This window comes from Pongo abelii, chromosome 8 (assembly GCF_028885655.2).
Source record: "Pongo abelii isolate AG06213 chromosome 8, NHGRI_mPonAbe1-v2.0_pri, whole genome shotgun sequence".
In the NCBI taxonomy this organism is placed as follows: Eukaryota; Metazoa; Chordata; class Mammalia; order Primates; family Hominidae; genus Pongo; species Pongo abelii.
The window spans coordinates 81,973,933-81,988,384 of record NC_071993.2 but is presented as its reverse complement, the minus strand read 5'-3'; the positions used below and the strand labels follow the sequence as shown (position 1 = coordinate 81,988,384).

Here is a 14,452-nt window from a genome sequence, read left to right as displayed (position 1 = left end):
GTACCTTTATAATATACTTACTAATTTGTTAGATATATTTCTTTTCTGAAAACACCTTAATCTTACTTGCTAATGTCTTTATATAAATTTTAGAACAAATTTTGTCAAAATCCTCCTTTCCCAAGTGTTTTATTAGTATTCCATTATCCAAATTAATTTGGGAACTGATAACTTTATAATATTCTGTTTTTATACAGAACAGCATAATAATTGGTCTTTACATTTTTATTAAGGTTATTCTTGAATAATTAATATTTTTGGTTTTTGGAGGTTTTCTTGTAAAGGGTATCTTTTTTGCTATTATATTTTCTAATTAGTTATTGTTGATTTTAAGATAAACTACCACTTTTTGTATATTTATCTTGAACCCAGCCACTTTTACTGAATTCTTTATTTATTCAAATAGTGTTGCAGTAAATTCTCTTAAGTTTTGTAAGTCTACAATCTATTATCCTTTTTTTTTTTGAGACAGAGTCTTGCTCTATCACCCAGGCTGGAGTGCAATCGTGCGATCTCTACTCACTGCAACCTCCACCCTCCCCTACCACCCCTGCCCCCGGGGTTCAAGTGATTCTCCTGCCTCAGCCTCTGGAGTACCTGGGATTACAGGCATGCACCACCACACCTGGCTAATTTTGGGATTTTCAGTAGAGACGAGGGGTTCACCATGTAGGCCAGGTTGGTCTCAAACTCCTGACCTCAAGTGATCTGCCTGCTTTGGCCTCCCAACGTGCTGGGATTACAGGCGTCAGCCACTGTGCCGGGCCTACAATCTATTATCTTCAAACAGTATTCAATTAATCTATTTCTTTTCAATAGTTTCATCTTTTATTCTTATTATTTTAGCTAGAATTTCTAAAATTGTTAAATTATATTGGCATAACAGACATTGTAATTTTGTTTTTGCTTTTTATGAGAATGCTTTATTGTTTTGTAATTATGACTTGGCTGGTATCCTGCCAAAAAGTCCACTTCTTCTTGCTTGACCACAGCTGCTGACTCATTTCATTTCACAACTGTACTTATTCACAGCTGTTCTTGCTCTGTTAGTATTAACAGAGCATTAACTATTTACACTATCATGGGAGGGACATGGATCCTGACTTCCTTTGCTGTACACCCACAACCTGTGGGTCAGCCTTCTTCTATCCCATGCCTAAAAGAGGAGGGTAGATATCAGCTCCACAAGAGGAGAAGTTGGATACCGATTTTCCAGGTAGTCTTGTGCTCTTCAGATAGCAATGGATTTGTAACCCATCAACTCTATTTCTGAATTCAGCTTCCAATGATAGAACTTCCTTCCAGATTCTTGCAAATGGCTCAGTTTCAGTTTACAGTACTCTAACCTTTGTCTTGTTTTATGTCTTCATTGACATTTTAATGGTAAACTGGGAGAGTCATAATAAGACAGCTGACTTGATGCTATCAAGTCCCAGAAGTCTGTTTATCATTTTCAATAGTGAAAACTAAGGTACTTGGTGAACTGATTTGGTTTATTCATTAAATTAGTAGTCGGTGACTAAGCTAATTACCACAATATAATTACGGTAAATACTACATTTACATATGGTAAATATTTGGTGTTCAGCAGAAATAATAAGAGTAAATTTGTGATTTAGTTTCATAAAGACCTGGCCAGGGAGTGGTGTAGCTGGAAACAGAAAACCCAGGTATTTTCTGGCTATCAATGTAATCTCAAAACATTATGAAACTTTGTTGCAAATATTCATCTTTACCAAAACAAAGGTCACATTTTCATCCCAATATCAAGAGAAAATGGATTTATAAAGGTGAATTCATTTTTTATTTTGTTTTTACAAACACATACAAGATATAATTAAGTCTAGGAAAAGATGAAAAGATTACGTAAGTATCCGATTTTCTCAGAGTTTCCGTTCCTTAATTTAAAATTATCTTTTGGAAAGAAGAAACACATGCAGAAATAAGTTCAATTTTTACACTTGAGTAATTGTGGGCAGGAAAGAGTTTTTTATTTTATTTTAAATACTTTTACTTAAGAGCCTCCTTCTAAATGTACAGTTATTTCTAATATTATGAATTGCTACAATCAATAAACTGTTATGAAATGACAATAGATGTTCACTATCACGGCATTTGAGTGTTTAACAGCAACTTAACATATGTCATTTATATACTGAGTGACACTATATTAGAAGCAAGAAATGAAGGATATGTTTAGTTTTTATAAAATCTCAAAGATCTATAGTAATTTATTCACAAAAAATGTATTGCACATAATGAACAATACCACATAAAAGTACATGTTTGATAGCAAAAGGATACAAGGATAAAACATGTTGTTTTGTATTATGAAGATAAAAACAAATATAAAGAACTATAAAACAAGCAACAAATTTTTACATATTCCAGTTATTTTCTGAAGAATATTTTGCTTAGCTGAATGCAATTCTTCAGATTTTGGCCATTTATGTACTTTGTAAAACGTAGGTCTACTGTCCTGTGTGATAATTTTGTTTATCCAGAAAAATATTACTAGAAACAGTTCCTTAGGTGACAGTGCCTCAAATGTAGCAGCAGGCTCTCTAGTAGAAGACTTTTAACCAATAACCTAGTGATTACTTAAGGAGCAATGGAGGTATATACTGTGTTTCAAAAATGTACTGATGAGAAAATATTTGTAAAAGTGCGTTATCTGACTAGTGTACACACGAGTCAGCCATGTATTCATTTCAATCTGTGGCATCTCCAAGCCATTGTCTTTAGCTTCCTGAACACTTTGGAGAAACTGAGACTGCACAGCATAAGTGCCATCTAGTGGTGAAGGGTCTCCTAACTGCATTAGGAATTCAGAGAAAGGAAACATCCTTTCTAGCTGGAACGGTAACAGAGATTACATTATATATAGATAAACAAACAGATATTTAAGAGAATGTAGTTATTTCACAAGCTAATTGGGTGTCAGAAGCATGGGTTATGTTGCCAGGACAAGGAGAGAAATGTCTGCTAAAGCAGACAGCTTATGTTTAGGAGTAATAGAAGATATGACTAGAAAAAAAATTGGGTCAAAATGGAAGACTGGAGAAAAATGTTTGGTCTTTACACTACAGGCAATGAAGAGCAGCCATCCATCCAAGAGTCACTGAGCAATTACTATGAGCCAAGCACCACGCTAGCTTCTGGGTATAAAGTGATGACCAAAATAAACATGGTACCAAAACCTCATGGAACTTCTGACCTAGACAAAACATTAAAAACATTATTATAGCTTCTGAGCAGGAAAGGAACAGAGTCAAAAGACTTGGGTTTGGCCCAGCTCAGTCACTTAGCCTCTGAGTCTGTAGAAAATAACAATTACTCTACCTATTTTACAAGGCTGCACTAGGGAGAAAACTGTAGAGTATGTAATGTATGAAACAATTTTCTTAAACTCTAAAGTTCTATATCAATGTAGCATATAATGCTGAAAACAGTGTTTTAGAACAAATATTCTGATAGAGGTATGAAAAACAAAATGAAGAGAATGGAGACAGGACATAAAACAAAATCCACCATATAGTTACGTTATAGAATTTATTCAGCAATATAAAAGATTCATTTATAGCATACCTGATATGGCAATCTTTCCTTTACATGCTGTTCGTTCTTTACTTTCAAATTTCACATCACTGTCAAAACAAAAAAACTTATGGAAAAAAGATCTTTTCTAATAAGCAATTGTTTTAACAGTGTTTCACAAATGTCGAAATATTAAAAGCAAATGCATATCCATGAATAATAATGACTTCCAGTTAATGTAAACTATTTGACTCAAACTTTAAGATGTTTAGTCAACAGCAAGTTAAAAGAAATATTTGGGGCCACTCCCTGATTTTTCATATAAACTTTATATTCCTTGATGACTGTATACTGGTTACTTTACAATGAAAGACTTTTGTGATCATTTGTATCTGTAAACAAGATGTACAATATTTGTCCATGTCCCCACAAGTATAATACCTTAGATCACAATTTCATAAATTACATTTCTAACTTACCAGATACAGTGGCCTGAAAAAGTTAATGAACTTCCCAATCATGCAATTGACTGTCCAGGAGTATCTTATCCTTATAGAATCTAATAAATATCCAAAAAAGTACCCTCTGCTGTATAATCATATTTAATATCATATTTAATTTCCCCAAGATTCCAAAGAACTAAGTGTATGTTAAAACAATAAATTAACAAACCAAGATGAGAAACAGAGTAGCTCTGTAGACAGAATAAAATTTAGAGAGAAAAATATTATGATTCAAAGGAAATTCTGGGGATATAAGACACTTCCAAATCTGAAGTTAGAATATTTTATTACCATGAAAACTTTAAAAATAGATAGAAACAATCCAATCTTTGACTATTTCCCTAATATCCTATTTTCCCAATAAACTGCATTTAGAGATTAGCATTCCATTTACCATTCCATTACATTCTAAGAGTATTCTTTGTATTTTTCATTCCTATTTAATTTGGTCAGCTAATTAACTACCAGCTAATTTAATTTGTTACTTCAAATAAGTGATAAGATGGAAATTTTCCATTTGGATATTGTTTGATTCTAAGAAGGCTTCTGGAGAAAGACTGGATGGGAGTTTGAAATGGGACGTTATCTAAGCAATTTTCGGAAGAGGATGACAGCAACACACTGCTTTCAGTAGGTCTGTTAAAAAGACTGCCAATATATTCATTATAATGCATTCAAATTTGAAAACAAATATATCATCCTACTTTTTTGCCCCTTTACTGGATTAAACTCATAAATATATAGGTGACGTATATTTCGAATGAGCTAAAATAATTTACTGATGTAAAGTTCGTAGGTTTATATGAGATATTTACATAGTATTTATAGAATTATACATTACGTATGACTAAAATAATGCAGTATATTTAAAGCCATATAGTCTCAGAATTCTACCTAATTACTTTATGGCCATATCTGGTATTAAAACTAGGGAATTCACTCAGTGAAACATACAAATACTCATTGTTTATTTCAAAATAAAGTTTCGTTGAATCATACATTTTAAAAAGAGTGAAGTTCAACATTTTATATTAGTTTGTAATGTCGGAGAAGATTATCTTACTTATTACTTCCTCCCAGAGTAAAAAGTTCAATTCAACAGTTCAATTGAACAGTTTATTATCTATTTTAGTGAAATAATATACTGAAAGGCCCACTAGAAATCAAACACAAATCTCAGTTTCTTCAAACTTGTACAAGAAATACAATACAAACATAATTGGTTAGCATTTGAAAGTAATATTTCTAAAAATGCCTATATGAGCAATGCATAATATAAATTCTTAAAATACTTATTTCAGTGAAAAAGTACAAGGAAGCTCAAATATAGTGAGTAACTTAAGTATTATGGAATAGGTCATAGATTATGCTAAAGTTGAGATCCATTAGGTATTATTAAATTGGATTAAATTTGAGGCTTTGGCAGGCGAATGAAATTCTGAAATACTAGAACTACCAAAAGCAAACTTGCTGAATATTTACCAAGAAAAATTTCCCCCTTCCAAACTACTCAACTACCTGGCAGAGTATAGCTTTCTCCCCTGCAATTATAAATTATTTGCATAGGCATTTCCAGGACTGGTGAGGAAACTTATTATACACAAATATTGTCAAACTATAGTATAAATTCAATTAACCATATAATCTTAGAGAATTAAGTCTGTCTTTTAAAAAATGAGAGGAGAAAAACTGAAGTAATTCAGCCTCAATTTTCTGAAGCTTGAATTACTTTCAATTCAAATAACAAAACTGCTATTTAGGGTACTAAAATGTGATGTTTTTCTAATTAATCCAAATTGACAATGAAATTGTTAAACACTATCTGTCTAATAAGGTGCTACTGTAGCTAATAGTTTGCTTAATATAAATACTTGTTTAAAAATCTGCAATATTAAATCTAATTCTGAATGCTAGAATTAGAGAGCCAGCCTGAGGAAATAGCAAATAACCACAAAATTACCAAAACAAAGCACAGGTAGATAATAGTCGACCTTATCCATATGAACCCAGTCTAGGGCATTATTTTGGTTGAGATTTGAAAATGCTAATTTAAAAGATAGAGATAAACATATAAAAGACAAACTTAATTTTTATTACTTATATTTCTGCCTGTAGGTAAATAAAATGACCAAAAGAGGGTGCCAATCTGCCACATTGTTGCTCAAAAATTTGTATTAAAATTGACTGAGTAAATACAGATTATCCTACCTTATATTGTTCCAAGTGGGAATTTAAAAGAGCATTTCTTTGCCCAAATTAACAAGTTATAATGAGAAATAGCCCAATGATGAAAGCATTTTACATTTTCTTAACGAAGTACTAAAATAATTCTAAATGGGAGTCTATTATTTGAAAGCAGGTTATAAAATCCTTTACCTCTCATACAAATAAGTAAAAATTAAAACACTCAGAAACATTTAGCATGAAATTTTAACCCATCCTAAAACTATGGCATAAAATTTATAGCTTCATAAATATCTTAAAAATAAAATCAGTAATGTATTTAAATACAAGTTTTATTATAGAACTAAGAGTACACAATTTTCACTTCCAACCTATATGTTTTCTTTTTTGAGATATAGTACCTGAGCAATGAACAAAAAAACTGGGGATGAGAGAGTAGGATCATAATCATACAAAACTCACAAAATTATTTTGGCAATATTAAAAATCACAATTATGTTGAATGACACACATAATTCAGTGCTATAAATGACACTGATTAGTATTGTTTTTACAAAGCCAAATAAAGCATTTCAGAAGTAAGTCAAGAAGAATGAACTGGGTTGAGCAGGGGTTGCGGGGTTGGGGGGTGGTGGGGGCAGTGGGAAGGGCACAGATGGAGGATATTGCTGAAATATAAGCTCCGTGTGCACTTTTTTGTGTGTGGGGGTGGGGGTGGGGTGTCTACTTTGTTCAGTGCTCTATCACCAGTGCCTGGTATTCAGTTCAGTACATTCTAAAGAACTCAATGAATGTTTAGGGACTGTTAAATGAAATGAAGTAAGGATACGGTCATTTTGATGGAGCAGACAGTAGATAGGGATTCTAAAGTCTTAGAATTGGATTTTACTCATTATTAACTAATTACATAAGTGGGCTGCTATTAATCTTTTAACCTCAGCATCTTTATCTGTAAAATGGGGAAAAGATTCACTATCTCACAGAGCTACTAAATGAATTAATATTTTAAATGTATCCTATGTCATTCTTCAAAATGTTACACAAATGCAAGGATTACTTTCTGAGTATTTATATTTTTGGCCTCAGTATTTAGGTTGGGGCTCACATAGAAGAGGCACTAAACCATTTGTTAAAGTGATCAGAGAATGACTTACCAGTTCCTGTAAAACAGTAGTAGCCATCTAAATCAGATTGCTTTCACACATTCTACAAAAGCCTTCAGATCAACAAGGAAAGCAAATAAAATGACCTATAGTCCACACCAACAGCATAGCTAGAAAACAGAGACTTCTATGAATTTTAATTTACAGTAAATGGGGAAACTAACATCTGAAACCGTCAAAACCAGCTTGTAGAAGCCTTGCATATAAGAGTGAGGTGGGCATTGCAAAACACAAGCAATATCAACTTGGGATTTCCCCTAGAAGAAGTGTGAATGGGTCTAAGACCTAGTGGATACCAGAGCACTGGTTCCAGGAGAGGTAAAAGAAAGGGCTCCAAAAGTCCTTTGATTCAAAAGTTAAGTCCTGTGAGAAACACAAGAATGAGTGAGGTGTCCTTTGGAGCCTTGGCTATGAAGAAAAAGAAGGAAGAAAGTAGATGAAGTTTAATATCCCAAGAAACACTAGTTTCAAACATTAGTATCAAAGAACAGAAAATTAACCAACCAGCATCCCAAAAGACATCATTTATTAAGGAAACTACGCTTCACAGTTCCAATAATAAAAAACATTCTTGAACTAAGAAATCAAATACAGTATTCTCTTCTTAGCCATGGTTTTGCTTTCCATAGTTTCAGTTATCCAGAGTAAACTGCAGTCTGAAAATATTAAATGAAAAATTCCAGAAATAAATAATTCATAAGTTTTATTATTTTTATTTATTTTTGAGGAAGGGTCTCACTCTGTTGCCCAGGCTGAAGTGCAGTGGCATGATCTCGGCTCACCGCAACCTCTGCCTCCCGGGTTGAAGCAATCCTGCCACCTCAGCTTCCTGAGTAGCTGGGACTACAGGCACACGCCACCACGCCCAGCTAATGTTTATGTTATTTGGTAGAGACAGTGTTTTACGATGTTGCCCAAGCTGATCTCGAATTCCTGGGTTCAAGTGATCCACCCACCTCGGCCTCCCAAAGGGCTGGGATTATAGTCATGAGCCACTGTGCCTGGCCTAACAATTCATAAGTTTTAAACTGCACACCATTCTGAGTAGTGTAACGAAACCTCACACTGCCCTATGGGATGTGAATCATCCCTTTGTCCAGTGTATCCATACTGTACACATCACCGGCTCATTAGTCACTTAGCTGCCATCTAGATTATCAGACTAACTCTCAAGGTATCACAGTGCTTGTGCTCAAGGTCCATAGTAGCCTAATGCTATACCACAATACCTATGACATTCATCTCATTTAAACTCATCACAAAAGCAATTTATCATCTCACATCATCACAAAAAGGGTAAATATTTTGAAAGAGAGAACACATTTGCATAGCTTTTATTACAGTATATTGTTATAATTGTTCTATTTTATTATTAGTTATTGTTCATCTCTTACTGTGCCTAATTTACAAATTAAACTTTATCATAGGGGTGTATGTATAGGAAAAAACATAGTGTACATAGGGCTTAGTATTATCTATGGTTTCAGGAATCCAGGAGGGATGATGGAACATACCCCCTCAAGGATAAGGGGTCCTGTGATCCCTTCTAGTAACCTCCCACCTGACTCCTAATCACTTGGCTCAGAAAAATCCTACATATTTCACTAGGGACAAAAATGGACTCCAATTACCCATAGAAAGCTACTATAAATAAAAGTAGATAATCAAAACTCTTCATTTGATTAAAATCCTCTACCAACTCCACCTCCAAAAAATATAAAGTAACAAAAACCGTAACACAATACTCCAAAATGAATTAAGTGCATTTATACAAATTATTGCAAATATGAAAGAAACCAGGAATCTAAAATCCAAAATTTGAGACTAGTAAAGAATAAACAATAAGCAGATATGCAAAGAGAGGAGAGAATGAGAGGAAAGAACAAGGAGAGAAACTGGAAAAATAAAATCATTTCTGAAATGAACATTAAAATATAAGGTGTCCAATGATAAATATATAGAAGCAAAAGTACACAAAGGGACACAGTAAATGGGAATGAAAAGAACCAAAAGAACAAAAATGATACAAGGTATTAAAAAAGATCAGAAAGTGATAGACATAGAGGACAGGCAAAGAAGATCCAAGATATATGTAATCAGAATTCTTAAATAGGAAAAACAAAATAATGAGATAGAAATAATATTTTTGTATAATTCAGAAAGACGTTCTGAAAATAAAAAAGAACAATCTACATATCAAAAGAGCCCCAAAATGTGCCAAATGGTCAGCCTTACACACATTCCAGTAAAATAATCAGACTTTAAGATAAAGAAAAGTACTTTCAGTCTCCAGGCAAAAAGTCAAACTCATTTACAAAGGAAAGAAAATGAAAGATTAGATTTCTCAATAACAATACAACAATGGAGCAAAGTCTTCACAAAACTCAAGGAAAGAATGTGTTGGCTAAGGAATTTATAACTAGCAAAGTCACCCTAAAAGTAGAAACACTAAGGAAAAACACTTTAAACATGCAAGAAAGTGAAGAAAACAGTACTCACGTGGAAGAATCTTCTAGCTGATGAACTTCTTCCAAAAGAGATGATTTTGGAAAGTACAACGGAAGAACAAGAAGTGAAAATTATACCTATTTAATTGCATATCAAAGACTAAAACAAAGGTGAAGATATGACTATAAGATTATTATGTAAATATTATCCATTCCACCAAAGTAGAAATAACACAACTTGAAAAAAAAACTGGAGTAGGGGAAATACAATAAGCTCATTGATCTTGACATAGATAGTAGCTGGAAAAAAATGATATTACTAAAAGCAAAAAGTCAACATAGCAGAAGCCTGAGTTAGGCCATTCTTGCATTGCTATAAAGGAATACCTAAGGCTGGGTAACTTAAGAAGCGGTTTAGTTGGCTCATGGAACTAAGAGAAATACATTAAAAAACTTATAAGAACTAAGGGCATTATATAGTTATCAGTACGTAAAGTTTTTTTTACATAAAATTATAGTAACTACTATGACTTATAAAATGCTTCCAAAATTTAAGAAAACAGACCACATAGTAAAAGACTAATAATACACACAGTTAACATAATATAAAAGAATATTACAGTGGCTGAAACCAGATATATCAGTTATATCAGTAAATGTAAAATGTCTTAATTTTCCCATTAAAAGGATTTCCAGATTGGCTCGTAATATAAAACCCAACTCTAGGATGCATACAAGCAACAAGTCTTCAAAGGTGAGTCAGAAAGGCTAAAAATAAGGAGATGGACAAAGATATATGAAACAAATACAAATAAGAAAACAGAGGATGTGATTTTGTTACCAGGCAAAATTCGGGTTCAAAAACATTACCTGAGACAACAACAGAAGGACACTTTATAATGCAAAAGGCTGCAACTAACAATGAATATATCACAAGTACGGAATGTACCAAATGTTACAGAGCATCTTCCTAAAGCACAATGTACAGAAGATACAAGGATGAAGACAATTAAGCCTTAATAATAAAAAATCTTAACCTATCTGTTTCAGTACAAGACAGTTCAATGGGTCAAAAAATAAGAAAGGTTACAGAAAACCTAACACAGTCATTAACACAGATCTTTCAAACTCCTTTGGCTAACTTTACACCCTTATAAAAAGAAATGTAACTTCAAAAGCCAATGTGACAGTCATGAAAATAGACCATATTAAGTCATAAAGGAAACCTCAAGATGTTCCATAAAGTAGAAAAAATAAAAATTTATTTGATTAAAATGCAATTTTAATCAATTAAAATTCCTCTTTTGGTAATGGCAGAGTAGCTCATGCTGGAGAAATCTTCCCACAGAAAACAATAAAAAATATAGAAAAACTATTTTAAAAACATCTACTTGAAGTGACTGGCAAGTGACCAAAACTATACAGAAATTTGAAAAGAATCAACACTGGAAAAAGTGATACACTGGAAAAAAAAATAACTGATACATGATGAATCTCAAAAGCATTATGCTGAAAGAAAGAAACCTCCACTGTATAGTTCTATTTATACTAAGTTCCAGAACAGGCAAAATTAACCTACAGTGGAAAAAAAAGTCAGAATAGTGGCTGATTCTTGGGGCGGGAACCGTGGCAAGAGCTACTAATTGGAAACTGGGAAGGAGCACACGGAAACACTATCTATCCAAAAAATGTAATTAATTCAAAGAGAAAAAAAGCAAACAGAAACAAATAAGTCTGTTTATGATTTAATAACAAGACCATAAGAAAAAGTTCATTGATATGGTTTGGCTCTGTGTCCCACCCAAATCTCATGTTGAATTGTAATCCCCAGTGCTGGGGGAGAGACCTGGTGGGAGGTGATTGGATCATGGGGGCGGATTTCCCCCTGGCTATTCTCGTGATAGTGAGTTCTCATGAGATCTGGTTGTTTAAAAGTATGTAGCATTTCCTCATTAGTTTGCTCACTCTCCTGTCACCATGTGAAGGAAGTGCTTGCTTCCCCTTCACCCTTTTGCCATGACTGTAAGTTTCCTCAGGCCTCCAAGCCATGCTTCCTGTATAGCCTGCAGAACTGTGAATCAATTAAACCTCTTTTCTTCTTAAATTACCTAATCTCAGGTGGTCCTTTATAGCATTGTGAGAACAAAGTAATACAATCATTTCAAGTAATTTTTGAATACTCTCTACCCTATATCCACAGGGATGTACATATATGTGTATATATACATATACACACACAAAGAACTGCAAAGAACTTATTTTAAATTGTGTCATAAAGAAATAAAATAGATTAGGCTGAACATGGTGGCTCATGCCTGTAATCCCAGTGCTTTGGGAGGCTGAGGTGGGAGGATTGCTTGAGGCCAGGAGTTCAAGATCAGCCTGGGCAACATAGCAAGATGCTGTTTCTACAAAATAAATAAATAAGCAAGCTGAGAGACAAAAAATAAATAAATTAGCTGGGTGTGTTGGCATGAACCTGTAGTCCTAGGTACTTGGGAGGCTGAGGCAGGAAGATCACTTGAACCCAGAAGTTTGAGGCTATAGCAAGCTATCATTGTGTCACTGCACTCTAGCCTGGTAGACACAGTGAGACCCTGTCTCTTAAAAAATTAAAAAATAAAAATAAAATAAAATGGACCGGACAGAGGGATAAAACAAATATTAATTGTAGAACCTTAGTGGTAGGTATATGAGTATTCACTGTATAATTCTTTCAACTTTTCTGTATGTTGGAAAATTTTCATAATTTCTGTATGTTAGAAAAGAATTGTAACGAAATCTTGAACTTGCCTAAGTAGGTTTACTGTCAGTAATAATATTGGTACTGTAATCAAAAACCTATACATATTGATACAAACTCATGATTTTTTCATCTCTTTCATCACTATGTCCACTGAAAAAGCCTAGAAGCAGTGATATCCCAGGAACCATGAGCATACCTAGTGCCCAGGTTTTGCATTCAAAATACGATTCACCGGTAAAGGGAGCCAGGTGTCAGAGAAATGGCTGACTCTAGGCATGGGGCAGGGAAAATATAAAGCAAGAATGGATTGTCCTTTTGTGTCAGGAAGCAAGAGATTATTAGTGACTATAAATGATAATAAAACATTGAATAAAAATCCAGGAATGGAGAGACTAAAGAGAGGAATGTCCTTCTTTATAGAAGAATATCAGCCAATAAGTGTAGAAGGAATACTAGAATTAGATAATCACAGTTTTACAAACCCAATTATAAATATAATTGATTTAGGAAAGAATCATAAATGGATGATAAAGCCATTAAGTTAAAGCTCATTGGGTAACAGAATAGTCACCCAGTTCCAACATCCCACAGATTACTTATGAACTCCAAAGGGAAAACCATTTTATCTTGAAGAAGAAAGCTGGCAACTGCCATCTAAAGCAAGGGTTCAAACTCAGCATTACCTGGTGGTAAGACCAGATATCATATTGCATCAATTGGGAGCATGTAATGGTCCCCAGCCTCACCTAGAAAAAAATGTTTAACTTGAGTCTGATAAAGCCTTTAGACTCAATGTCCATCTATGGCAAAAACACAGAATATGAGAAAAGGTTCAACGATACTTCAAGGAAACAACCAGGCAAATGCAGAATGCAGGATATTTTAAAGGCTATATTTTTAAAATCTAGACTCTTTTTTTTTTTTTTGAGACAGGGTCTTGCTCTGACGCCCAGGCTGGAGTGCAGTGGCATGATTGTCGCTCACTGTAATCTCAAGCTTCTGGATGCAAGTGATCCTCCTGCCTCAGCCTCTTGTGTAGCTGAGATCACAGGCACACACCATCACACCTGGCTAAATCTTTCTGTATTTTTTTGCAGAAACGAGGTCTTATTATGTTGCCCAGGCTGGTCTTGAACTCCTGGGCTACAGCCATCCTCCCACGTCAGCCTCCCGAAGTGTTGGGATTACAGGCGTGAGCCACTATTCCTCGCTGAAGCTCTTCAAAGTATAAATGACAAGGGGATTTTAGAAATAGGCAGAGTAATTAAAAGAAACTGGAGATATAACCAAATGTACTACATAGGTCTTGACTGAATTCTGGTTTGGGGAAAAAAAAGATAAACAGTTCTCTTCTGACAACTTAGTAAAATTGAATATGGACTGGATATTAGATTATTATTATGGAATTACTAATATTTTGTATATAATATTTTGATTATGTAGAAGAATGTTATTTTTAAAAGATCCATGCCAAATTATTGTGGTGTGTGTGCCATGTTGTCTGCAACTTATTTTTAAATGGTTCAACAACAAAAAAGAAAAATGTGTGCATGTATATACATGTTAGTATGTGTATTTGTGTATGTGTGTGTGTGTGTATAGAAAAAATGGTAGAGTAGATGAAGTGAATATATATAGCAAGCTATTAACTGGACAACCTAGGGGGAGAATATACATGATGTTGATTGTATTATTCTTGTAATTTTTATGTATGTAAATTTCATAATAAAAAGTTGATTAAAAAGCAAACATAGTTGGGAATAAATGACAATCTGGAACATGATGAACAGACACTTAGACCAACAAATGACAGTAAGAACCTAAGAACATAAAAGTGATAAAAAAAAAAAAAGTAACTAGTATATAATTAAC

General features: G+C 33.7%; 1 protein-coding gene across 2 annotated transcripts in view; it reads right to left on the bottom strand.

Moving 5' to 3' along the window:
• The window catches only part of RTKN2 (rhotekin 2), a 75,634-nt gene that overhangs the window by 49,152 nt on the left and 12,030 nt on the right, over positions 1–14,452 (bottom strand). For both annotated transcript variants that reach the window (XM_002820911.6, XM_009245580.4), the window contains one exon: positions 3,589–3,647. In XM_002820911.6, the coding sequence (XP_002820957.2) occupies positions 3,589–3,647 (59 nt within the window). The remainder of the gene's footprint in view (positions 1–3,588; positions 3,648–14,452) is intronic.